This window comes from Camelus bactrianus, chromosome 4 (assembly GCF_048773025.1).
Source record: "Camelus bactrianus isolate YW-2024 breed Bactrian camel chromosome 4, ASM4877302v1, whole genome shotgun sequence".
In the NCBI taxonomy this organism is placed as follows: Eukaryota; Metazoa; Chordata; class Mammalia; order Artiodactyla; family Camelidae; genus Camelus; species Camelus bactrianus.
The window spans coordinates 90,730,634-90,756,534 of NC_133542.1; the positions used below are offsets into that span (position 1 = coordinate 90,730,634).

The 25,901-nt window shown below is 36.0% G+C and overlaps 1 protein-coding gene, 1 non-coding gene and 1 pseudogene across 2 annotated transcripts in view; all 3 read left to right on the forward strand.

Annotated features, from left to right (window-relative positions):
- The window catches only part of UBAP2 (ubiquitin associated protein 2), a 95,464-nt gene that overhangs the window by 46,644 nt on the left and 22,919 nt on the right, over nt 1–25,901 (forward strand). The window contains exons 6-11 of the mRNA XM_074363160.1: nt 1,201–1,278; nt 9,185–9,239; nt 10,798–10,901; nt 18,627–18,679; nt 21,895–21,962; nt 24,261–24,450. Of these exons, the coding sequence (XP_074219261.1) occupies nt 1,201–1,278; nt 9,185–9,239; nt 10,798–10,901; nt 18,627–18,679; nt 21,895–21,962; nt 24,261–24,450 (548 nt within the window). The remainder of the gene's footprint in view (nt 1–1,200; nt 1,279–9,184; nt 9,240–10,797; nt 10,902–18,626; nt 18,680–21,894; nt 21,963–24,260; nt 24,451–25,901) is intronic.
- On the forward strand, nt 11,775–11,949 carry LOC123611989 (U1 spliceosomal RNA; annotated as a pseudogene).
- On the forward strand, nt 24,564–24,646 carry LOC123611987 (small nucleolar RNA SNORD121A). The gene has a single exon (XR_006719135.1). It is a non-coding gene; the product is annotated as a small nucleolar RNA SNORD121A (small nucleolar RNA).

Genomic DNA, 25,901 nt, shown 5'->3' on the forward strand with positions numbered 1-25,901 from the left:
AGATACAGACCCTGCAAAGTGGTGGCAGCTCCCACATTCTTAGCTGTGGTGCTGTGACCCCCCTCAAGGGAGATGGGCTATGTTTCATTTCCACACTGAGCATTCCATGAATTTCTGCCAGACTTGGGCATTGAAATGGCTCCTGGCTAGAAACCAGGAGCGTTCCTGTGTGCACATCTGTACAGACATGGACACACACAAACGTGGATGCTTGGGGATGGGGTGGGCAGAATTCAGAGGTCTTGCTCCTTTTTTTTTTGTGCTGAGATGAGATAAGTACTTTCCATTCGACTGAGGTTTTGATATTATTCACGCAAAACAACACTACCTGCCTTGCATACGTACCAAAGTAGCTAAATTATGAATGAATAAATATATATCATTACCATATCCCCTTGTAGACTTTTGCTAGTTTACTTATTACACAGACACTTATTGAGTACAGTGTAGCAGATCCTTCTGATAGGCATACAGCAGTGAACAAAAACATCTTTCAGTGGAGGTGGAGAGAGATGAAACAATAAAGAGAAGTAACATGTTGCATATTAATATAATATTTTAATGGTGTTATGAAGAAATAATGCTATGGAGAAAAATGAAAGCAGAGAGGGTTTGGCAAATTTTAATGGGGTGGTCAAGGACGGCCTCACAACTCATGGAGTTAAGCCCTGAAAGAGATGAAGGGAGCAAGTTGTGCCAGTATTGTTCATAATATTTCTGTATTCTATAGAGTCATTAATGTTGAGTTGACATTATATAGAGTTGAGGAGAAGAAAAGACTGTTGGCATCTTCTGAAGAGCACCCTGGAAGAACCTCTAACAATAATTTCCTCAAGAACTCAATGTTTCCTTGGTCTCGCTCTTTCGCTGTTCTATGCCTTTCCAGGCTTTGAACTTAACCAGTGAGCAAATTTTGTGGTGTATAGTTGCACAACAAAGATAAGTTTTGGAAACAAACTTACTTTAGGGGAGGGCAAGTCCAAACAGAAAAAATAAAAAGTGGTATGTCATTTTAGTTTCTTTTTGAATTTTCACCTATGAATTAAGCTGTCGCTCACTTTCTGAGCCACTCTGGTTTTGTTTTTCTTGTTTTCCATACCCTTTGCTTAAATTTTAACGATTTAAAAAAAGTCTTTTTGTCCTTGTTTTTAATAACTATTTGGTACAATTATGTACAAGGGGTCCTCTTTTCTTCCTTAGTTAGGGGTGAAGAGAACGGAATTGACTGCAGTCAAGGGGACAAGCCTTCAGACCGTGGAAAGCGAGCTCGTGGTAGAGGTAAGACAGAATAAGGGGGAAGGTTATGCTTGTGATGGGAAGGAGGCCGGGTGCACTCAGAGCACCAGGTCACGGCAGTGTACTCTGAAAGAAGGATTGATCTGAAATCTTTTGATTCCTTTGCTGATGCCTAAGAATGAAGTGTTTTTGGATCATGTAATTCTGAGGAAACCGAGATGGTTTTCAAATGAGCGGAGAAGGCCCTTTATAGGTATACTTTAAAACTTGAAGCTCTGATCAAAAAGTCATTATTAAATTCTCCTATATTGGACTTTAACAGCTGTGTTTTACCCATGTGATAAATGGTTTTAAGATTAAAATTGTTTGCCCCTTGATTACCATGCCCAGTGTTTTCTGTTTGTGATCATTTCTTAACAATTATTAATTTGGGATGCCTCTTCAAGAATGTAGTTCCACATACTTTAGAGTTGTAAGTGAATTTCCTCACAGTTATTAAATCAAGATACCTGATGTATAGGCAGATCTTGTTTGGGTTCAGTGGAGAAGCTACCTGAATTAACTGACGTTTTGTTTGATACGTTGTTGAATGCAGTTGTGAATGTTCTCCAGCTGAGTGTTTGGGGCCGAATTTTTTTAATCAGAAATATTAAGGGTAGAAATAATGCAGGTGGTACATATACTGTCGACTTCCTTGGCTTTTCATCCAGCTGTCATTTACTAAACTTCTGTATGGGCCAAAGGTAAATGATTTTCAGAGATCAGAAAAGGGCAAAATTATGTACTAATTTGCCAGGCACAGTGAAAAATAAGATTGTAATTTTCTAACAGATTTTAGTTATAATTCCCTTTTCTAGCCTTTTTTTTATTGTGATGACTTTCAAACATAGAGAAAAGTGGAGACAATATTTAAACGAACCCCATGTCCCTTCATGTTTAATCAGTAACGCTTAAGGATTTTAGCCATTTATGCTTTATGTATCTCTTTTCTCCCTTTCTTGCTGCAGAAATAATTTAAAGTAGATTTTTGGGGTCAGTTTACTCCTAATTACTGTGGGAAACACCTGAAAAATGTAGATGCTTTCACATGTAAACATAATGCTTATTTTCACACTTAACTTTGTTATCTAATACTTAATCTATACATAAATTTCTCTCGTTATTTATGTCTTTTCATAATTGATTTCTTTGAATCAGGATCCAAACAAAATTTATACATTACTATTTACCTTACATACATTATACATTTTGACCATACTTGTGGGCACGTGTTGCTAACTTCACACTGGCTGTCCCTCAGAACACTAATCTACATTTGTGATTAAATTAGCTAAAATGTTAAATTTTAGTGAATTGCCCCTTTCCTTAATTTTAGTTAATTTTAGTAAATTGCCCCTTTCCTCCTTATCTACACAGTGTTGGCTTAAAAAGTATTATGAAATAGCATGAATTTAATATGATAATATATAGTTTGAGGGTAATTTATATTAAGAATTTAATATCTCTATTACATTAAAATCATACAAATAAAATGGGAGTATATTTTACAGTATGAAAAGTATAAACTGTTGCAAATGAAGTAAAATTAAGTTCCTTTTATATCCCAATTTTTGTATACCTTTCCCTGAATGTCTTCTCTGTATTCAGAGGAGTAAGAATCAGTGTGACACTGATAATTTTTCATTTAAAGTTTAAATACTCACAGAAGGGTATCTTGTGAGATATGTGTTTTTGTGAGAAAACAACAGCCCCTTCAGAGGAGAACTGGAGTTGTGCCAGGTGGTATTCAGTGTCCTGGTCTTTGCTTTTTGGAAAGTGTACCTGGTAGTTGGTGCAAAAACCTTCGGAACTTTATAAATGTTGACCATTCAGAGGTACTTGGCCATCAAATGATACTGGGTTTTGTGTGCAAAATACGGAATTTGGCCGTTATTTATGAAGTATCTACTGCATAACTGGAAGAGTTCCTGAGTAGTACTTACTTAATCCTGAGTTTATATTGAAGATCATGTTACAAATCTATGAGATTTGGAGTATTCTAGGTAACATTCTTTGTCATGTGCCATGCTAGTTAGTGAAAAACTAAGTATAATTCTGTGTTCCAGGATGAAACTGCTTACTATTGTGTAAGAAGTTACAGTCAAGCCACTGTGTGCTTTTATTCCTATGAGTTTCTTAACCTTGTTAATTGATGCATGGTTTGGCATCATGTGTGTATTGTTTTGTCTTTTGGTGTGATCGAATCTGGTAAGATAATAATACTTGAGGTTGCAGGGGAGTGATTTCCTTTTGAATGGAAGAAAAATAATGCATGAAAAATAACAGTTTACTACCAAACCTTTCTCACTCCTTACCTTAACATACTTCACTGTTTTGTATTTATATACAATTGAAAAGTAATTGTTGAGCACTGCCATGTGCTAACATTGTAGTTTTAATTTTTGAATTTTCTGCAATGCCTTCTCGGGTCCTGGTATAAAAAGTATTTTACAAAATGTAGTGCTCTTAAATTAGTTGCTAAACAGCTACGTTATTTTTGGTAATTGAATAGTGACATTATTACGCCCCTAAAAGAGTCCATGTTTATGAAATTGAGGTTACATATCAGCATTAAATGCAACAACTGATATTTAGGTACTTGTTAGCTTGTTGAAGATACCACTGCAGATAAGATGTGATCCCTTACATCCTCAGTGAAAGGAGAAGAGACAGTCAAGTAAAGCACTGTTCACTTAAGAAAATGATTGGTGATGCAGTCAGTTGTCAGTAGGGTCTCCTTTAGGTTGACCTGGGGAAGTCTCTGAGGAGATGGATTTAAGGTGAGGAGGAGGAAAGCATATGAAAATCTGTGTAGGAACGTTCTGTGGAGAAGGAACATCTTAGCTAGGGTAAACATGGAAAACAACTTGGATTTTTCACAGAATAAGTAGTAGTTACTGGAATATGAAATATACACAGAAGTGCTTAGGGTGTGGCTTTAACATTTTACTTTGAAATAAAAAAAATACAGCAGAATTTTACATGATGTTTACAAAGTCCCCAAACTTTAATATTTTACTACATTTTCTTTATCATTTTTCTCTCTGTATGTACATTATTTTTTTCTGAAACCTTTGCATATAAATTTCAAACATGCCATTTTACCCCTTAATATTTTAGCGTGTAACTCCTAAAAATATATTCTCTCACAGAGCTACCTTAAATGATAAAATCAAGAAATCACTATTGATACAATGTACAGTCCTTATTTAAAAATTTCCAGTTATCCTGCTAATGTTCTTTATAAGCTTAAAAGATAATCTGGTTCAGGTTCTAATCCAGGATCACACACTGTGTTTAGTTCCCCTTGTCTCTTTTAGCGTCCTTCAATCCAGAACAGTTCATCGATCTGGAATAGTCTTTGTCTTTCATGGCCTCGGCCCTTTGGATGCATGTGGACTCTTGTGTAGAAATGTCCTTCATTAACAATCTGAGAAGCTTCCTCATGATTAGATTCATGTTGTCTGTTTTTGGCAGGAATGCTGCAGAATGAGATCAGCTGTCCTCCTCAGTACATCATATTGGAGGGTACACAATACAGTTTTGTCCTATTGCTAGTGATGTTAGGTTTGCTTTCTTAAGGAAGATTACTCCCTCCTTTGTAATTAATACATATTTTGGGGGGGGGCCAGTATTCTGAGACTGTTTAAATAACCTTTTTCCCCATCAGACGTTTACTCATTCATGTTAGAATCCATTAATTCTTTCCTGAAATAATTGACACACTTATAATCAGACCAGCTGAAGAAAAGCTAAAAAGAGGAATATGAGTGTAGACTCTATGCTTTGTTCCTCAGTGAATCCCAGGGGCATTTTGCTATTGTCATGTAACTCATTATTCTGCTTTGGGGTTGAGGAAGGCGTATTCCTGTCTCTTTGTGGATATACTCTGACCTGGGGACAGAAAGACACAACTTGCCCAACTCCTAAGTCTCCCAGTGACACAAGCACCAGAGAGATGCCCTGCTCTCTGTGAGTGCTGAACAGGCCTCTGGGAAGTTGGGCAGCTCATAGTCAGCACAGCAGCCATCTTTATCACTGGACCAACCTGGAAAATCTGGGGACTTTTGCCTATACGAAGAACTTTAGAACTAGTCAGGAACATAAAGATCTTTAATTTCATGATCCAGAGTGTGCAGTGATAAATTCAGGAGCACACAGCTACTGGCACTTCTGGCTGTTATCAGTGCCCTCCTTAGAGTCTCCTGGGGATGATGGTAAGGGGTTGCTTTCTGTCTTCTTAGATTAGAATCACTCTCCCTACTCACTTTTCTTTAGGTTACACATGTTCAGCTCTAGCGGTCTGTTACTAGGATTTCCCCCCACCAGAGGTAGTTAGCTGTTTATTGAGTTTCGGCTTTTTTCATGGGAAATGAGCATCTTTCCTACTCTGGCTCTCAGGGTAAGACATATATGTGGAACATTAAAAGCTTGAGCAATTAATTCAACATAGATGTAGTACAGAGTTCCTAGAGAGACCTTTCTGAGTAAAGGTATAGCATTTATCATAACATTGGTTTATTCTTTATGATCATCTCCTTTAATCTTGTATTTCTTTATTAAAAGATCCCGAGTCTTTATTCTGCTTTTAGATGAAAGCAGTTATCTGTAACAGATAACAGTGTAGGGGAATGGTATATACAGAGAAAACAATATTACTAGTAGCCTGGTGAATAGGAAAGAACAATTTTGTTATCTTGCTAAAATTTACATGAAGATGTGCTCGAGTTTTTAAAAATCTGAAGATATTTGGCTTGTTTTTGTTTCATACTTGGGTGCAGCTACTGCCCTCTGGAGACATGGAGATAGGTAGTTGATCCTGACTTTTTCCAGGGAACTTGAAGGATTTCTTGAATTTTGGGTCGTAAGGTATGTTTTTCTTTTATAAATTCCTTTCTCTTGTTTCATGCGCATCCTACTTTCTGGCTCAAGTGTTAAATATTTTTTAATGATTTCTTAGCAGAATCTCTTTCTAAGAATTTGCCACTAATTCTTAATATTTAACCGTGGTTGGTGCCATTTGTCACACAGTATGCCACTGAATGGGTGCACGTGAACCCACATATTAAGAGAAGTTGTGTTTTTCTTTTGCTTTCTTCATTGATAACAGTGTTTATAATAGCCAAAAAATTCTTGATGTAATTTACATATCATAATTCACTCATTTAAACTTATAATTCAGTGTATGTTAGTATATTTATAGAATTATGTAACCATCACCATAATCAATTTCAGAACATTTCCATCACCCTTCACAAAGAAAACGCTGTACCCTTTAACTATCAATTCCCAGTTCCTCCACCTTCCTCATCACCCCACCTCGCCTCAGAAGTAAACAACTAGTAATCTACTTTCTGTCTCTATAGACTTGCCTGTTCTGGACATAACATGCAGATGGAATCTTGCAGTATGTGCTCTTTTGTGACTGGCTTCATTGACCTAGCTTAATGTTTTAAAAGTTCATCAGTGTTATGCCATATATCAGCACAGTGTTCCAGCATATATCAGTCCTTCAGTTCTTTTTATAGCCAAATAATATTCCATTGCATGGGTATACCAAAGTCTGTTTGTTTTTTTACAGTTAAGGATTATGTATCCTGAGAACTGGTTTTCTTGTGTGATTCCCCTGCCCCCTAACTTTAAGATTAAATTACTTTGTTCATAAATTTTGGGTTGTAGTCTTGCCAAAACTTGTACATTGAAAGCTTTCTTCTTGGGGGTATTGCTTGGTTGGTAGAGCGCATGCTGAGCTTGTGTGAGGTACTTGATTCAGTTCCCAGTACCTTTATTTGAAAAGGGGGGGGGAGAAAGCTTTCTTCTTAGAGCTAGTTTGTTTTTTTTTTTCCTTTTAACCCGAGTTTCTGACCTTTCTGTAGGCCATGGTGAACTGTGTGTGAAGTCTCACCTTTGCCTTTTGACAGTGTTGAAATAGACAGTAGCCCCTGATATGCATGATTAGGATTCTTCCACTTTTATATATTTTTTTGTTGAAGTATAGTCAGTTTACAATGTTGTGTCAATTTCTGGTGTACAGCACAGTGCTTCAGTCATACATGAACATACATATATTTGTTTTTGTATTCTTTTTCACCATGTTACTACAAGATATTGAATATTGTTCCGTGTGCTATACAGTATGAACTTGTTGTTTATCTATTTTATATATATTTGTTAGTGTCTACAAATCTTGAACTCCCAGTTTATCCCTTCCAACCCCTTCACCCCACCCAGTAACCATAAGTTTGTTTTCTATGTCTGTGAGTCTGTTTCTGTTTTATAAATAAGTTCGTTTGTTTTTGTGTTTTTTTTTTTTTTTAGATTGGGTTCCTCCACTTTTAAAGATATTTCCTTCTGTTTTCCTGTCTCTAGAAATAGGGTAGATTTTTGTCAAGACCATATTAATAGTTTAACTTGAACTACTGGATAAGTTAGTTATACATGATTAAATATACATTTAGTTATGTTAGCATAGCTAATATATCCCCTGGCAACCTCCTTTCTCTAAATTTGACTACTCTTAGGTAACGTCATATAAGTGGAATCATGAAATACTTGTCTTTTTGTGACTGGTCTGTTTCACTTAGCAAAATGTCCTCAAGGTTCATCCATGTTGTAACATGCGTCAGAATTTCCTTCCTTTTTAAGGCTGAATAATATTACACTTTATGTATATGCCACGTTTTATTTATCCATTCATTCATTGATGGACACTTGAATTGATTCTGTCTTGTCTATTGTGAGTAAGTCTGCTATGAATATGAACATGGGTGTACAAATACCTCTTCAAGACCCCATTTTGAATTTTCTTGGGTATATACCCACAGGTGGAATAGCAGAATCATATGATAATTCTATTTTTTTTGGAGGGGGTGGAGAGTGGAATTGCCATACTGTTTTCCACATTCCATTTTACATTCCCCTCAAATAGTGCACAAAGGCTTCAATTTCTCTGCATTCTTGCCACCACTTATTTTCTATTCTCTCTCTCCACTGTAATGAGTGCCAGGTTTCCGTAATGATTAGTGATGTTGAGAGTCTCTTCATTTGCTTATTGGCCATTTGTGTATCTTTTTTGGAGAAATGTCTATTTTAAGCCCCTTGTCTATTTTTGAATCCAATTGTTGTTGAGTTGTAGAATTTATTTATGTATTCTTGATGTTACTCTCTTATCAAATAAATGATGTGCAAATATTCTTAGGTTGCCTTTTTACTCTGTTCGTATCTTTTGATGCATCAGTTTAATATCTCTTTTCCCTTTTCTCGCCTGTTTCTTTGGTGTTATATCCAAGAAATCATTACCAAATTTAGTGTTGTGAAGGTTATGCTCTATATTTTCTTCTAAGAGTTGTATAGTTTTAGCTCTTGCATTTCAGTCTTTACTTCAAACTTTAGGATTTGATTAAGAAAAACTGGAGAGTTGCTGAATAAAACTATTTCTTCTTGTTGTTTGTCTGCTCTCTTATTTACTGCCATTTTGGTCATTGGTTAAAAGCCCTAGTATTAAAAATGGTATATGATAGTACCTTCAGTTTACTTAGCGTTTTCTTCTTTTTGGTTCTCATTTTGTTTTATAGTAGACGCTTATGATGTCATGCTGTTTGCACCAGTTGATTTAAAAAGACCTAGAATATATTTTTAAGTATAACCTGCCTATGTTAAGCTGCTACGTATGATAAATATCATACAAGCAAAATTAAATTCTTTCTTATGCTTTGAAATTAGTAACTATAGGTATTCGTGTCATTAGAGACCAGCAGATTGGGTGCACTGTTGGGGATGTTGGTGCTGTTAGGAACAGTGACAGTAATGTTTGGGTAGTTGGGTAGTGGTGTATATTGGATGAAGTTGGTAGAATTATAATTGTGAAGGACGTAAATATCATTTACACTTTTTTTTTTTTAATTGAAAGGATTTGGACGTGGCAGAGGGAGAGGGACAGGAAGATTCTCAACCCAAGGCATGGGGTAAGTCTTAACCATCCTATTTTTGAAGTTGCTACCTTCTCTAGTTGTTACTCTTTTCCTTCCTCTGTCTTATACTCAGTTTATTTATCCTGGTGAGTCAGATATTTTCTATGCTTAAAGAGAAAATATTGTAAAAGCAAAACAGCATGAATAAAATTGTATTGCAGTAAGCTCTAGAGCAGAATTTCTAGCCCCAGATCTATTGATACTTTGGATTGGATAATAGTTTGTTCAGGTGGTGGGGTTCCCTTGACGTTATAGGATGTTTAGCAACATCCCTGGCCTCTCCCTATTAGATGCCAGTTGCACCCCTCCTCAAGTTGTGACAATCAAAAATGTCTCCAGACCTCGCCAAATGTTCCCTGGGAGGGAGGTGCACAACCACCCCAGTTGAAAACCATTGCCTAAGAGTTATGTTGGTAAATCCAGCAATTGTCTTTGAATGGTAAGTAAATGCAATGTTTATTTGTGAAAAGTGATCATTTTTACCCTGAATTGTAATAGTGAAGAATAAGTATATCGTTATTAAATAGGTTATATAGTTATTTATTCATTATTTCTAGTTGTTCTTTCACTTTTTGCTGTTATCCAAAACATTAGCTCCCCCTGGATTTTGATTAAAAGTTTTTAAATATCTTACAAAGGCCATAAGTAGATGACAGTCAGGAAAGGAAAGGAAAAGAAAGGAATTAGTTCCAGGAAAAGCCCTTTATCTCTCCGTATCTATCAGGGCACCACTGTTGGGTGTCACTGCCTTCAGATGGTGATTCCTGCCATCTCTGTTTTTTCTGCATGAACTCCCTGTGGACAAAGGGAAGATGAAAACACAGGAAGCAAACTTGCCAGAACATTTAAACATGTAAACCCAACTCAGTAGCTTTAAACTGTTTGTGTATTTTGCTGTTAATTAAAAAAAATTATTTTGTGATTCTTTTGTCAATGATACCCCAATAATACTGAATTTTTTTTTTAAATTCTGTTGTAAAAATTTTAGAGATGGTATTTAATTTGGCTCGAGTTAGACTTCTGAATCATGGGTATTTAGGATTTTAATTAAAAAGAGAGGTCCCAAACAAAATGTTTTCTTTTTATCTATATTATTATTTCTAAACAAAAAGGATTATATTCTTCTATTTTAAAAGGTTCAAAGCCAAACTTGAATTCTGACTTGGAAAGAAAAGACCTGTTGCCTGTTTAAGTCTAGACTTGGTTTTTGGTGGGGAGTGGGGCGAGGGGCTTTTCATTAGAGCCCTTAACCTGCCTAGAACTATTACAGGTCTCCACACCTGCTTTAGGATGCAGAGGACAACAATTTAGGGGGGGAGTAGGGGCAGCACACAAGAGTACATGGAAGATCCCTAGGCAGCTTCTGCTTTTCAGAAGATCTGCATTCTGATGGCTAAAAGAATTGACTGTAACTAAATAGGAGAAGGGGTGGTAGGGTGAAATTTCTTATATTGGTTCTTAGGGGTTGTTTCTGGGAAGATGATGTACAGTTAATTCTGTGACTTTGGTGAGTGCTTCATTTGCATTTATTCTTTATTTATTTCAAACCAAGGACATTTAATCCTGCGGACTATTCAGATTCGCCATCTATAGATGGGTGTGGGACAAAATCGGTAGTTTGGGAAGCTGCTCAGAATGGTGCGGATGAGGGAACTGGTAAGTGTCTGTTCTCGCCAGAGATGAGTTTTAATGTTTGAGCTCTTAACTTACAGAGATGACATTAAAGAACTCTGATGGAGAGAAATGAAAAACAAGCAGCTGTCCTATCTCTGAGACTACTGTTAGTTGGTTCTTAACCTCCAAAGTCTCTCATTTATAAATCTCATTGATGATAAGGTATATGATTTTTCCCTTTCTCACTCTGAGGAAGAGGATGTATTCTATGTGTGTAAGTCAGTACAAACCCACACTCAACTCTCAGTGTGTCAGGGATATATAGAATTTCTTAGTGGAAGACTGGAAACAGAAAGTACTTACCATTCCTAACAGTGGACACAAATTTAGCCAGACAAAGAGGTAGATGATGAGAGATAGCTTTGGGGCAGCAATTGCTTTTGCAGACTTTTTTGTATCTTGTAATTTTAGGATAATTTTTTTCCCCTGAAATTCATGGATGAATACTTGTTAATTGGCTTATTTAATAGAGCTCTTTTGAGGATTTGTTCATGATAGTATATATATTAATTGTTGTGATTATATTTATAAAACAGAATTTGACACTTCATAAATTATAACCCAAAATACAAAGATATAGCTCAATAAATATCTAAAAAAGACAGTGTCACCATCACAGAAGCACAATCAATGAATTAGAAATTAAAGATAGTATAGAGAGGACCAACAAAAGTTATAAAAATTGTAGTTTGAAAAGACTAGTGAAATTGATAAGCTTATTGTGAGACTGATAAAGGCAAGGAGAAGAAACAGATACAGTTGATTGTAGGAATAAGAAGAGGAATCTTGATAATAGATTATAATTATAATTAATTAATGCTACAGCTATTAAAAATCATAAAAAGATTCTTTGTCATACTTACCTGAGAGGGGAGATACCATGAACACAAAGGTGATTTTCCCAGGGCGAGGCTCATCCACTGCACTCTGGATGTGCTGACCCCTGCAGTTTCCCCAGATGTGGGAAGCTCAGCTGCATAATTTGTGGTAGCGGGGGCTGCATTTAAAAAAAAAAAGAAAGATGCTTTGTCAATTTTTTTGCTAACATTTGAAATTACAGATTAATCTCACTCTTCAACACATATATAAAAAATTTAAGCCAAAATATTAAAAAAACAGAATTCAGTGAACTAGAAAAAGGATAGTATATAATGGCCATATTAAAATTTATACTTGGTATTCAAGTATAACATTAAAAAAAATCAAACAATTCCTAGATATATACCCAATGGAATGGAAGAAATAGGTCAATATAAAACCCAGATGTCTTTCAGTGGATGAGTAGATAGATAAAATTTTCTACATTAGGCAAATACATAAGAGACAGATGTAAATTGGTGGTTGCTGAGGCTGGGAATGTTTGGGAGAAACTGGGAGTGACTACTAATGGGTTCAGGGTTTTTTGGAGTGATGAAAATGTCCTGGAATAGATAGTTGTGATTGTTGTACAACTTGTGAATATACTAAAAACTAACTGTGCCTTCAAAGGATAGATTTTATGCTATGTGAGTTATATCTCAGTAACAAAGATGAGTATCATTCACTCCTTTAGCAGAATAAAAGAGAAAATTCATATAATTTCAATAAGGAAAGGCATTTGACAAAACCCAACATCCACTCCTGATTGCTGCAAAAGTTACAGCAAACATTACAGTTAGTGGTGATTTATAGAATGTTGTTCCTCTGTAGCAAAGTCAAGGGGTTTACTCTCATTACTATTACTTTTTTTTTTTTAATAAAAGGCTAAAGATTTAGTTGAACTGAAGAGAAACAGGAGAATTACTCTTATTATTTCTATTCACCACTGTACCAGAGGTCCTAACCATTGAATTAAGGAATGAAAAAGAAAAGGAGTGGAAAGGGAGGAAGAAACCTGTCATTTTGGCAATAATGTAAAAGAATATAGATTAATTATTAAAATTAACAAGGTGCTAGGTAGTTCAGTTAACAGGTAATTTTCTGTAAACCATCAACAAAGAGAAAATGGAAAAGTCAAGATAACCTAAGTCTAATAATATGCAAGATAAGATTTCCGCCTATGAAAATGTAAAGTATAGAATAAAATCTTAATCAGTTAAAAAAAGAAAATGGAAAATATGAAATCTTACAGTAAAGTACAAAGTTGAGAGGTTGAGGGGGGAGGGTATAGCTTAAGTGGTAGAGCGCATGCTTAGCATGCACGAGGTCCTGGGTTCAGTCTCCAGTCCCTCCTCTAAAAATAAGTGAACCTAATCACCCCCCCCCAAATAAAAAATAATTAAGTATTACAATAAAAAAAATCTTGAGAGGTTGAAGAAGGAATAATAAATGATAGTACAGAAACATGAAGTAAATCTGACAGTATGTGCAAGATTTATATGTTGAGAATTATATAACTTGATGATGAATATCAGAGATGACCCCAAAAGAGGGGGAGGTACTCAGTGTTTATGAATTGGAAGACTCAATATTATTGACATGTCGTTTCTCCCCACATTGATGATGCAGGTTCGGTACACATTTAGTAAAAATCCTAGCAGGTGTTTTGGTGTAAATTGATGACTTGATTATAAAATTTTTATAGAAAAGTGTAGGAATGAACATAGCACAAACAATTTTGAAAACTAACAACATTCAAAGACTCATGCTTGTTAATTTTAAGAAGTTACCTAAAGCTACAGTAATCAAGACTTGAAATTGGCAAAAGCATAGAGATAGATCAATTGTATAATAACAAATCTAGAAATAAACCCACAGACACATGGCTAATTGATTTTTGGACAAAGGTTTCAAGGCCGTTCAGTGGCATACATTATACTCTATATAAAAAGATAACCAGAAGTGTATAATAGCTCTACACATGAAATCTGAAAGCACAACTTAAAAAAAAAAAATACGGGGTAAATCTTAGCCACCTTGGGTTAGGCAAAGATTTCTTATATAGGAGATAAGCATGAGTCATAAAAGAAAAATACAGTTCCTCAGAAGAGACTAAAGTGAAAGAATAAGGCATAGTTTGGAGGAAATACTTATTTAAAACTTCTGTTTGAAAAGGGACTTTATATAGAATATATAAAGAACTCTCACAACTCATTAATAACAAAATAAGCAACTTGATAAAATAAATGAGCAATTAAAAATGAATGAAAAATGAAAAAGTTGTGGAAATGGGTGGTGATGATTATATAACATTGTAAATTACTTAAGGCCAATGAATTGTACACTTAAAAAAGATTATCATGGTAAATTTTTAATACTGGAACAAAAAATTAACATAGAACTATGCACACACTTTGTGTCTATGTCTTTTTGTTGTTGCTATTTTACTATAATTAGATGCAGTTTGGTCATTGGGCAAGAATGGGTGAAGGATAACTTCTTGTGAATCTATAATTATTTTAAAATTAAAAGTTAATGAAATATGAACAAAAGATATGAAGCAAAAGATGCTTCACAAAGGGAGATACATGGGTGAGAAGAACATAAAAATATGCTCATCATTATTGGTCATTGGGGAAATACAAATTAACCACAGTAGGTTACCACCAGTAGGTTCTTCCATTAAAATGGTTTTAAAAGAAAACTGAGAGTACCAAGTATTAGTGGAGATGGAGTGGTAAATTGAACTCATACATTCCTAGTGTGGAAGCATACATTTACCGTACAATTTTACAATCCCAACCCTAGGTTTTTACTGAAGAGGAATGAAAAGATATCCACACAAAAACCTGCTTGTGATGTTTATAGCAGCTTTATTTATAACCTCTACTGATTTTTAAGTCAGATGTTTGAAACAGAAGGTCAAATCAGTCCATTAACTGATGTGCTTCTTTCTTCTTATTCATCCTTCTGCCTTCTTTAACCCTTCCCCCTCCATCTCCTTATTCTCGTTTACAGTAGCAGATTCCTTGCTGGAAAATATTTAGATAAGCAAAACACGTTTGATGTAAAATACAGTTAAAAGATGTTGTCATCTGATGGGGTGCTGGCTGTTTCTTAGAGTCCTCACAGAATGGTGTTGTCTTGTTGATAATAAAGTTCTGAGTCTAACCCACAGCCTTAAAGGCTCAGAAACCTGACTTTTGGCACAACATTGTAAACTGACTGTACTTCAATAAAAATATGTTAGAACAGAACAAAAAAGAAAAGAAAAAGAACAATAAAATATGTGCGAATTTAAAAAAAAAAGGAAACCTGACTTTAGGACAGGTTAATAATCAGATCCATTCCTTAGTCAGACTCACATTAACCAAGATAGAAAAACTGAAAGATAGTCAAAATGCTAATTTATAAATGTACTAAAAACAAACTTGTTAAACAGATTGGAATGCTGTGTCTGACAAGTGAGAAGGGAATTTGGTGAACATGGGAATGAGAACAAGGGATGCAAATTGAATGCTCAGGGTCCGTCTGGCTGATGAGATTTATGGCTGAATCATAGCAGTCTGTCATAGCTGGACTGCAGTAAGTTTACTTTTTCTTGGACACACAGTGTATATCTGTGTGTAAAAGAAGCATCAGAAAGCTTTGATGCTTTCCCTTTTCAGTTTAATTTGCTGACCAGTTTCTCTTCTGATGAATACCTTAATTGCTTTGATATGTTAATACCTTCCATTTTACATTGATCCACAGAACTGGCAGCAAATCCTCCAATTGTAGCTCAGGATCTGTCAAACAAAAGTTCTTATGGACCCAAGGGTAATGCTTAGCTAAGAATCTTATAAAATGCTCAAAAGAGCTTCCATTTTTAAACCAAGGCTAGCTAATAAAAATTAATCAGGTGAATGTTTGTGAACTACATTTTTACAACTACTTGATAAAATAATTAATCAGCTTTTGATAATGGAAATGTTTTTCACTTTGGCCTTCAAGGCAACCCAGATTTTGCATCATTGCTCCTTTTCCAAAGCTGCCTTTTTGTACTTTTGATATGTTCAAGTTAAATTGAACATAAAGCATGCATCTCACATTTATTGTTTTAAGCTGAGAATAAATTAATGTCGTTGAATTTTTCTCGTATGTTTGAGGTAAAGGTCTGTAGGTCTATAACAGGGACCAAGGTTTCACTGTAAAATTTTAATATTCCAAATTTAGATTATGGCCTGAGCCTGAATTGTTCTGTATTTAATGCCGTGCAGTTTCTGTAGTCTGCGTATCTAGGGTGGGTCAGTGCAACAGCCAGGCCTTGGCTTCTGATGTGGGGCTTCCCCTCTGTTGCCTGACATACCACTTTACCTGTTGAACTTCTGTTTACAGTTCTGGACATTGTCTTCTGCCTGATTTTAAATTACTTAGATTCTTATCCTATAAATTTGTGTTTTAACTATTTTCATAATACCCCTAAGTGGTAGGCCACTCTTATCATATGAAGGAATGTGTGTTTTAACTTATATCACTGAATTGTATACTGAAAAATGATTACCATAGTTAATTTTAGAAGTATTCTACCACAACATAAAAACTTTTTGGAAAAAAGTATGTTGAACTTTAGGTTACTTTTAATATTTTATAATTAGACTCTTGTAATGCCAAAGCATTGTTTCTCTGCCCTGGAATATTCCTTCTTTGTATGTCTTTCTGTTCAGATGTTTTCCAGCCACCAAGGTTTTTGCTGTGCTTCATCTTCCCCATAAACTTTCTCTTACTATTTTAGCTTTCACTAACTTTTTCATCCTCCAAATTTCTAATACATTAATCAGATCCATGTAATTTGCTATCATCATGCTTTACATCTAGGCTTTTAACCAAGTGTTAGTTGGCTGATGATTGATGACAGAATTCCTAAGGAAAATTCCACCTTAAATTGTTTCCTGTTATAATTTTAGATGTTTCAGGAATGATTTTTGAGGCTTTGAAATGCTTTCTCTTTCTTGATTCAAGTGTCCCTAAAACTGCTTAGATCGAGCCTCAGCTTTTTGCAGTTTGTCAGCCGTTAAGAGTACTGTCTTCTTTGATAAATCTGACAGCATGAGCGTAGGGTAGGTTGGACGGAGGTGGCACTGAGAATGCTGTATACCAGCCAGCTTTGAAATTAGGCCACTTGTGAGCTTTTAAAACTATACATGTACTTAGAAGTCTGGAAGGAAATACATTAAAAGATTCGAGATTATATATTATACTTAAGAAAGGCCTGTTATAGGAGGAAGATGTTAGGTGTAGATGTATGGTTTGCCTTGGGTTCATTTAGCTTTATGCACAGTGTGCTCTCTAAGAGGAGGAGGAGTCTAGAGAACAAGGTCCCAGTACTTATTTCTAACTGGGACTAATTGCACCATGTGTTTTTTTGTTTTTTATTTTCCCCCACTGAAACTATTACTTCTTTCTGCTCTGATTTATGAAAATATTTTAATTTAAAGAGATATTTGGAGGGTACATAAATTCAATTGTGTTGTGACATTTCTGGAGAAATTAGGGAAACCATTTAAAGGTATGGTAAGTGAGCCAAAACAAAGGATCAGTTATCAGTTCAAATACTGAAATCTGTCACCATCAGGCTTTACTGTTATTTCAAGAATACATACAGTTGAGAGGCACAGAAGAGCAGGGAGTACCTCTACCCATGTTCTTTTCCTGTAATGCATATGCGCCGTGATCCACCGTGTGGGTGACGTCTCTCCGTGATGTGCGTAGGTTTCTCACAGCAGGGGATATTTTCAGGTTTGAGACACCTCCCTTTTATACCCATAAGGTAGCATATCCTAGGTGATGTTTTATTAGGAGCTGTGCTCCATAGATTCCGCGTTGGCCGTGACCAATCTCAAATTTGGGACATACAACTGAAAGCATTACATAGAGAAAGACTCTTCCTAGGTAACCATCGGTTTATTTATGAGGTGGTTGGTTATTAGGTTACTGACATGATTCCAAAGAAGTTAGTTCTGGTCGTGTGCGTTTTTTCCTTAGGAGTATGACCCTCCTCTTCCCACACACAAACCTCATTATAGATAAGGTGCTTAACCTATTTCTTCCATTGAAGGAACTGAAAAACATTCACAACCCCACTTCCTGGTGGTGGTTATAATTAGTATCTTGGTGTGTTTCTTTTAAAACCATTTTATCTGGGTGTGTATTCTCATGTATGCTTTAAAGTAGTGGACCTATACTTACACAGTATCTGTAAGTATTAAAATCAGCATATTTGAACTCATGTTTTTCTTTAAAGCTCTTACTTGTTTTACATGATGATTGTTCTGTAAGAAGTTTGAGCACATCCTGTGTACCTGCTCATCAGGAGTTACAGCAACAGACTTTATATGAATAGGACTGATGCTCAGCTCTGCTGGAGTCCTATCAGGAAAGCATACAGTGGAGCTAATATTGTATGAAAAGGATGCTTCTCTGAATTTGATAACTCAGTAATCTGCCTGAAATTAAGATCCAAAACAGAGCTGCCTGATATTGAATTTTCTTCTCTTAAATTCTATAAATCACAAGAATCTCCTTGTTAAATATGCTGTACTTCCTTACAGCAATTGCTCAGATGTTACCTACATTGAAGCAAAAATCAGTTTGAGACATTGCTTTTGAGTTTATGTGGATAGTACTGAGCCAAGTTGCATTTGAAAACATGACTGGTTTTCTTGAGATAGATTAAGAGCCTAATACTTCTGGGTTGTAAACTGAATTGCTCATGAGCTATGTGATACATCTTGTGCAGTACATGGTAGAGAATCATCTGGAGTAAGACAGTATTTGACTTGTGTTGTAAGCTGTGATTGTTGTTAACAGGGGCCTGGAAGAATTCTGTAGAAGAGTGGACAACAGAAGACTGGACTGAAGATGTAAGTGTTTAGCATCGGCTCTGACCCATCTTTCTTTTGGATTCTGGTAGGGGCATGTGTGCTTTGAGGAAAGCCTGAGACACCTTACAGCCCTCCATGGCTCCCTTTCAGACTCCTGTGATTACCGTGTTTTGTTTGTTTTGTTTTCTTTTCTTTTCAGCAGATGCTCCTCAGAAGGAAGTTGGTGCTTTGAGATTTTTAAGAAACTTGGTTTTAAAGCTTCCATTTGAAAATGCCTGGGTGTTAAAAAGGAATGACATCATTTTTAAACTTATTTTTGTTTTATTTGGTCTTGGAACTAACAGACGCTATTGCCCTGGCCTGTGAACAGTTAATTATTCTTTATTATCTTTAAACAATTTTTTTACAATTTTTTATTGAAGTATAGTTGTTTTACAGTGTTGTACGTGTGTGTGTGTATGAATATATATCTGTATATATATGCTTATATTGTTTTTCATATTTTTCATTATAGGTTATTATAAGATATTGAATATAGTTCCCTGTGCTATACAATAGGACTTTATTGTTTATTTTATATATAGTGGTTAGTATCTGCTAATCCTAAACTCCTAATTTATCTATAACCTTTTTATTAAAGGAGAGAGTCTGTGTTTGAGGTTGAAATTAACCCAAATAAATCATTCTGGTTCTAGGCCCAACTGCTTCCCCTTTCACCCAGACTGGCTCTTTTTATGTTTTATTCCACTGACATTTCTGAGTGTACTGCACTAGCTTCTGAGAAGTGTTGATCTCTAAATTCTGGGTTTGGCATGAGATACTCTTAACACCATTTTTCTGTTTGACTCTCAAGACCCAGAACAGAAGTGTGTATGTACATGTTAGAGAGCTATGGCCAACACTGGGAGGGATAGAATAAAGAGGTTATAAGTATTGACCTTCAAAATTAAATAGAATGACCCGGACTGTTTGTTTATTTATTGAGATTATTCCCCCACCTCCCATTTTGTACTCAGAAGTTTTATTTATTTATTTTTTATTTTAAAGAAACAAACTACACTTCTGCTGCTGCTGCTGCTTTTTCTTTTTAAGCATGATTTTATCTCACTTGTCAGGGAGTGAGCTGGGTAGGGTGTGAGACAAGAGGAGAAAGATACTCTCATTTGATGGGAAGTTTGGAGACTTAGGGTGTATTTTCGCTTCTGCCACATACCAGCCGTAAGCTTTTGGGATATGATATCACTAGGCTCCCTGTGACCTGTAATCTGGGGAGACTGGATTGAGTGGGTGGCTATTTGAATCAGCAGATGGATGGGTACTGGTGACAAGAGGAAGAATGTGCAGCCTGTTGGTACCTAACCTTATTTCCAACAGATCTGTGCTTTTAAATGTTTTGTGTTACTAGAATTTTTGCTAAGAGTTTGTTGGGAGAAAAAAGGCTTCCAGGGCTAAAAGCTTTAATTACCTTCCCTGTTGTCTGGGCCAATAGGCAGGTTAGAAAGCCAGCAGGCTATCAGAAGGCAAAAATACTCAAATTCTAGCTGAGTTCACCTGTTGACCTCAGATGAGGCATCTTTCCTTTCTGAGCCTCCTATTTTTCATCCTAAAATTAATATCATAATAACTGTCCTGCCTAACCAATGGGGTTTTTCTGTGTCTCAGATGAGGTCTTATGATGTAAGTCCACTAGCAAACAGTTCAGATGTACACACAGAGGTAGTACTATTCTGCAACATAGCCCATACTGTATCACAGTATAATTACTGAAAAGAATTAGCATAGGGAATGTGGACATCTTCTTTTCTCAGGAATTGTCAAAATTATGAAAATTTTTCTGAAATTATATATAGAGTGATGATTGAAAGGTGAGTAATCTGAAATGCAAATCCTAAATTTCTTCCAGAGCTCAGGTGGATGAAACAATGCAGTTTTCTGTCTTTTACCGGGATAGGATTTCGTGAGAAATGTAGTTCTCATTTACTTTGAACTTAATATTTTTAAGGCTTAAGATCTACTGTATTATTGCTTTTCAAGGAAGTACTACTCCTTTATTGGTTCTCTCCTGCTTGTCTTAATTTGTAAGATTATTTAAGGCAAAAATGGATTTCTCTGGGCTCTTAAGATACTGCCTTGGAATGGGGTGCAGCATAGCATAAGCCTTCCCTGTTGAAACAGTATAATCAATTCAGCACTGTTTATTTTTATGGAAAATGAACCCCTACTGTCTGCTTTGCCTCTGTCTTAGTATTAAAGTGTGAGGAAGTCTAACTTTATACCATGTTTCAGAGCACTGAGACATGTAACATTGATGAGAATCATAGCAGTCTTTAAATAGCATTTTTATTAGTTTTTCGCATTATGTCATTAGATCAACAGTTACCAGCCTTTAAAAGCCCATGCCCCTCTTTGAAAACATAAAAGAGCGTGCCTTTCAGTAATGTTAATTGGAGTTTCAAGAAATTTTACCTTGTGTGCCTTAAAACAATATGCACGAATCTCAGAATAATAATTTTGAGTGAAAAAAGCTAGACAGAAAAGATTGTGTATTTTAAAATTCCACTTAAAATTCTGGAAAGTACAACCTATAGTGACAGAAAACATATCTGTAGTTGCCTAGGGATAAGATTGAGTGGTGGGAGGAATTGATTACACAGGGACAGCAGCAGACTTTTGGGATAATAGATACATTTATTGTCTTGATTGGTGATGGTTTCACGGAAGTATGCACATGACTAAACTTATTCAGTTATTAAGTTTAAATACTTGCAGTTTATTGTATGTGTAAATAATGAAATTATTTTGATAAAAACAGCAAGGAAACCTATGACTTAACAAAAATATTACAGCTTTCTAATATAATACTCAAGCCATCTGTCTCAGGGAGAGAAAACATCAATTGTTTTGCCTTCTCAAACTTCTGTACTTTTTGGCATTTGTAAGTAACATTGGTGGTGGCTTTTGTTGGTGTTCTCATTTTGTATAATGTCAAGTAGAATTGTGAGACTGGGACTTGAACTGTGGTCTGACTTTTACCTTGTTTCACTGATGTGGAATCCTTGTGGGCTTATCAATCCAAAATTATCTTCACCTTAAGAAAATTACATGTCATGATCACATGTATTTTCCTTTAGCTCACCTCTTGGTTGAACTATAATAAGAGTACTGGTGACTAAAAATTGTCAGGAATTTGATACATTTTTGACTTGAGATTATACAAAGTATGATTAAAATATCTTTTACTCCTTTCTATGTAGCTTTCTGAAACAAAGGTCTTCACTTCCTCATCTGTTCCAGCAGAGAATCATGGCACACCTGGGCAAAGGTAAACACTGTTCCCCACATAATTGAAATTTCTTGCCCTCGGAAAATTGTTTTCTCAGATCTCTTACTGTTTTTTACCCTTTTCTTGACTTTTTCTGTTTTTTCTCTTTTCTAAGACTTTCATCCCTAACTTACCTGATGAGCTGACATGACAGCCTCTACCGTTTCTTACTTTGTTGCACCACTAATGAATTAAAATAGCAGTTATGTTTGTGATTTGTTAGAATTTGTGGCAGAGATAATGTTAAATCTACTTAATGGTGGGTTTTTTTTTTTTGTTTTTTGTTTTTTTTTAACTTCTGTAAACATACTGGGTTTTTTGACAGATAAACAACAGAAATATCCTTTGGTTTCTTCTGACACCATTTATTTAGTCTTCTCAGGGTAATACAGATGTCTTATTTTATAAGGGCTCTATAGTTTTAATCTACTAGTCTTTCAGAGTGTAGCTCAAGTGGTAAATAAAGCACATGCTTAGCATACACAAGGTCCCAAGTTCAATCCCTAGTACCTCCTCTAAAAATAAGTAAATAAACCTAACTTACCCCCCTCCCCCCCAATCTACTAGTCTTTCAGATTACAGAATAAGAAGGAGCTTTTGGGGGTAGCTGAAATAGTGTTAGATCGTGTGCAGAACTGAATTACTGAAAAACATTTATTTGCATCCTAGTTTTTATAGTAACTTGAAAAGCCTTTGAGTATGGTTTCAAAATACAGTGGTCTAGGAGGATGAGAACCTTGATATATATGACACCTTAGCATTGAAGGCAATTTTGAATCTAACATGTTCAATCTCATGCCAGATGAGATGGGTGTAAGACTTCATTATAGGGAGATAAGAACGATCAAAGGTTATGTCTTGAAATAAATTGCTTTATGGATTGCTCAGAATTTCTTGTTAAATGGATATAACTTCTTCATTTATTACTCAATGAATTTGATAGGATCGCTTTCATTTAAAAAAAAAAGTAGAGGAGGGAGTGTATAGCTCACTGGTAGAATGCATGCCTAGCATGCATGAGGTCCTGGGTTCAAACCCCAGTGCATACGTACATACATAAATCTAACCCCCCCCCCAATAAATAAATACCTACCTACCTACCTACCTACCTACCTACCTACATGCATACATAAATCAAGAAGTAGACATTTTTAATGATTATTTTCCAGAAGACAGTGCTGTAATGTTTTTCTTGCGTATTAACTTATCAGTCTTTTGGAATAGAATTTGCTCTGGTTTTTGTAGTAATGCAACACCTGAGACGCATCATATGTAATATAAATACCATGGATTTGTATCCTTGGAGTTAGGTTATCATAAGCTAGAACATTACCTTGGGTCTCAAAGCACTAGATCCCGTAAGTTCAACCTGGTTATGGGGAAGTGAGAGTGGGTAGTACACAAGGAGGGAACTCAGGCCTGGGAACTTTGCTGTATATCAGGGGTGCGTTTTGAATTATTTGACCTTCCAGAATCTGCCTCAATGGCCTGGTGAGAGTTTCTGTTAGAACTGCCTGGGAATTGGCCTTTAAAAGGATTTAATGGAGCAAATGACTATGTTAGGTAATCCTGTGGAGAAGTTAGACACTCACTCACATATCAAGTAGTATATACCTGGAAGATCATTTCTTCCTCATGTTTTCAGGTTTTAAGGCCATGATTCTCCAGTTGGAATATTTGTCTTTCTGGGGGCGTTTATAAGAATTCTAATTAACAGTATTTGTTAATTTATTGTGCATTTTTTTCCTGAATATTTAAGGAAAATTATATGAGATTTATATAAACCTAAATGTATTATGGGATAGGTTGCAGAACGTAGGAATATTTATGGTAAATGTGAATTGGCTTGAATGGTCTAGTATGGCTTTGGTCCTCATTCTTTAAAAATACGGGTTCATTCTCCTTTAGGGAAGTTCAAGGGAGACGAGTTTCAAGTAATAAAAGGGGGCACAATATTCTAAACGTAACAAGCCAGACTTGAGAACACTGTTTAAGAGTACTCAGTTGCTCCAGGTTTTCAATTCAGCTGCCAGTGTGCCATTTCTCTGGAAATACCTCAATGCACTTTTTCGTTCCTTTTCTCTGCAAAGCCCGGATTCAGTCTCCGTCGCTTCCTATTTGGGTGGGAGAGGGTGATTGATGCTCTTCTTTTGGCTCCTTTAAACTCAACTTTCCAAAGGTTTTCGTCACTTAGATTATTTTTAGCATGAATTTACTTTATGATGATTTACTTCTCAGATTCATTTGTTGGTAAGATTTGCTTATGACTCAGTCCTCATTTGCTTTTTGTCTGCTTAGTGTTGATCTGGTAGCCTTGCTCCAGAAGCCTGTTTCTCCTAGTCAAGCCTCAGAAGTCAGCTCCTTTGAAACTTCCCAACAGCAGGGTTTTGGTCAAGCCCTTGTCTTCACAAATTCTCAGCACAACAGTCAGATGGCACCAGGGACTGGCAGCTCTACCACTGTCAACTCGTATTCTCCTCAGAGCCTGGTAACTCACTTTTATTTCATTCAGTATGGGATTTTGAGGAATGTGCCTATGAACAACTGTATTCTAGAATGACAATTATTTTCTAAATATAAAATTTTCTACTGTAGATCTCAGTCCAGAAAACAATGATGTGGTAATTTCCAAGCACATATCTGATGATTCCATGTGGAATTCAACTACTCTGAGTTTTCTGGATGAAGACAGAAATATTTCTCTATTATTAGTTGGATTATGAATTAGCTTAGTCATAATCATTTAGGCATCCTTCTTCCTAACGATTTTTTTCTTGGGTTTTGAAGTCTGTCTCTATACTTAAGATGTTACATTTCCGTTTGTTTTCCAATTTATTTAATTGCTAATGTTTGTCATTATTGGCTTGCTAATATGCAAAAATAGTTCTTTCCGAGTCTGCCTAGGTTCTCAAAGTTTTTGCATTTTTATTTGTTTTGTTATTCCAAAAAATTAGTGTACTTTTTCTTAAAATGCCACCACACTATGTAGTAGAGGCCCGTATAATTTGAATATGTTTTCATTGAAACGGTGTCAACTGCTGCAGCACGTTGGCTCTGGCTTCCCATAAGAATTAATCTCCCATCAGAAAGAACTTCAGAAACTGTTAGTGAAGGATATGAAGACAGGTGGTGGGAGGAAAAGTGTGGAGCATAGAATGTGAAGGCATTTAACTGCACAATGGCAAACTCAAGCCCCTGTCCCACGTGTGGGCAGTTCTGAGCTGGCAGAGGGGAGGCTGCAAGGACTACAAATATAAACAGAGATCACAGCTGTCTCTAGTGATGATCACTTTGGTTCATTATTTGCTGTGCTTTACCTGAAATCTACAGTTGAGAAACAGAATTTGTTATGAAGATATGGTAATTCTCCCCACAGCCCCCAACACCCTGACTCAATCATTTGCTGTACCTGCCCCACCCCCAAAGGTGGAGAATTGAATTATGTAAACTTTTCACTGCTGTTTTCTACTCTGCACAGTCATGTCATGTCGAGTGTAACTGGCTTGGCATTTGTAGTGTCATCAGTGGTTGTGTATGAGAGGGCGCTTAAAGTTGGACAGCCCACAGCAAGGTGCCCCCTCTGTTTTGAGAGGACCCAGTAACACCTCCTGAGTTTTGTTTGAACCACCCAATTCCTTTCCTCCTCTGTCTTTCCGCCTGCCCCTGGTATACCGATGTAATATCCTTCCTGACTTGCTGGAATCTTAGCCAGGCCGTGAGTTGAGTTTTCTTATTTTACAGCACTCTTCAGGTATTTTGCTTTTCATCATGAATGACACTTCGAGAAACTGGAGTAAGAACTGTTTGTTTAGCACAGTAGAGCAGTGGTTCTTAACCCTACTGTACTATTATAATCATGGGGAAACTGGTAAATAACAACGGTAATAATGATAATAAATAATGCCAGATTCTACACAAGATCAGTCAGAATCTTTGGGA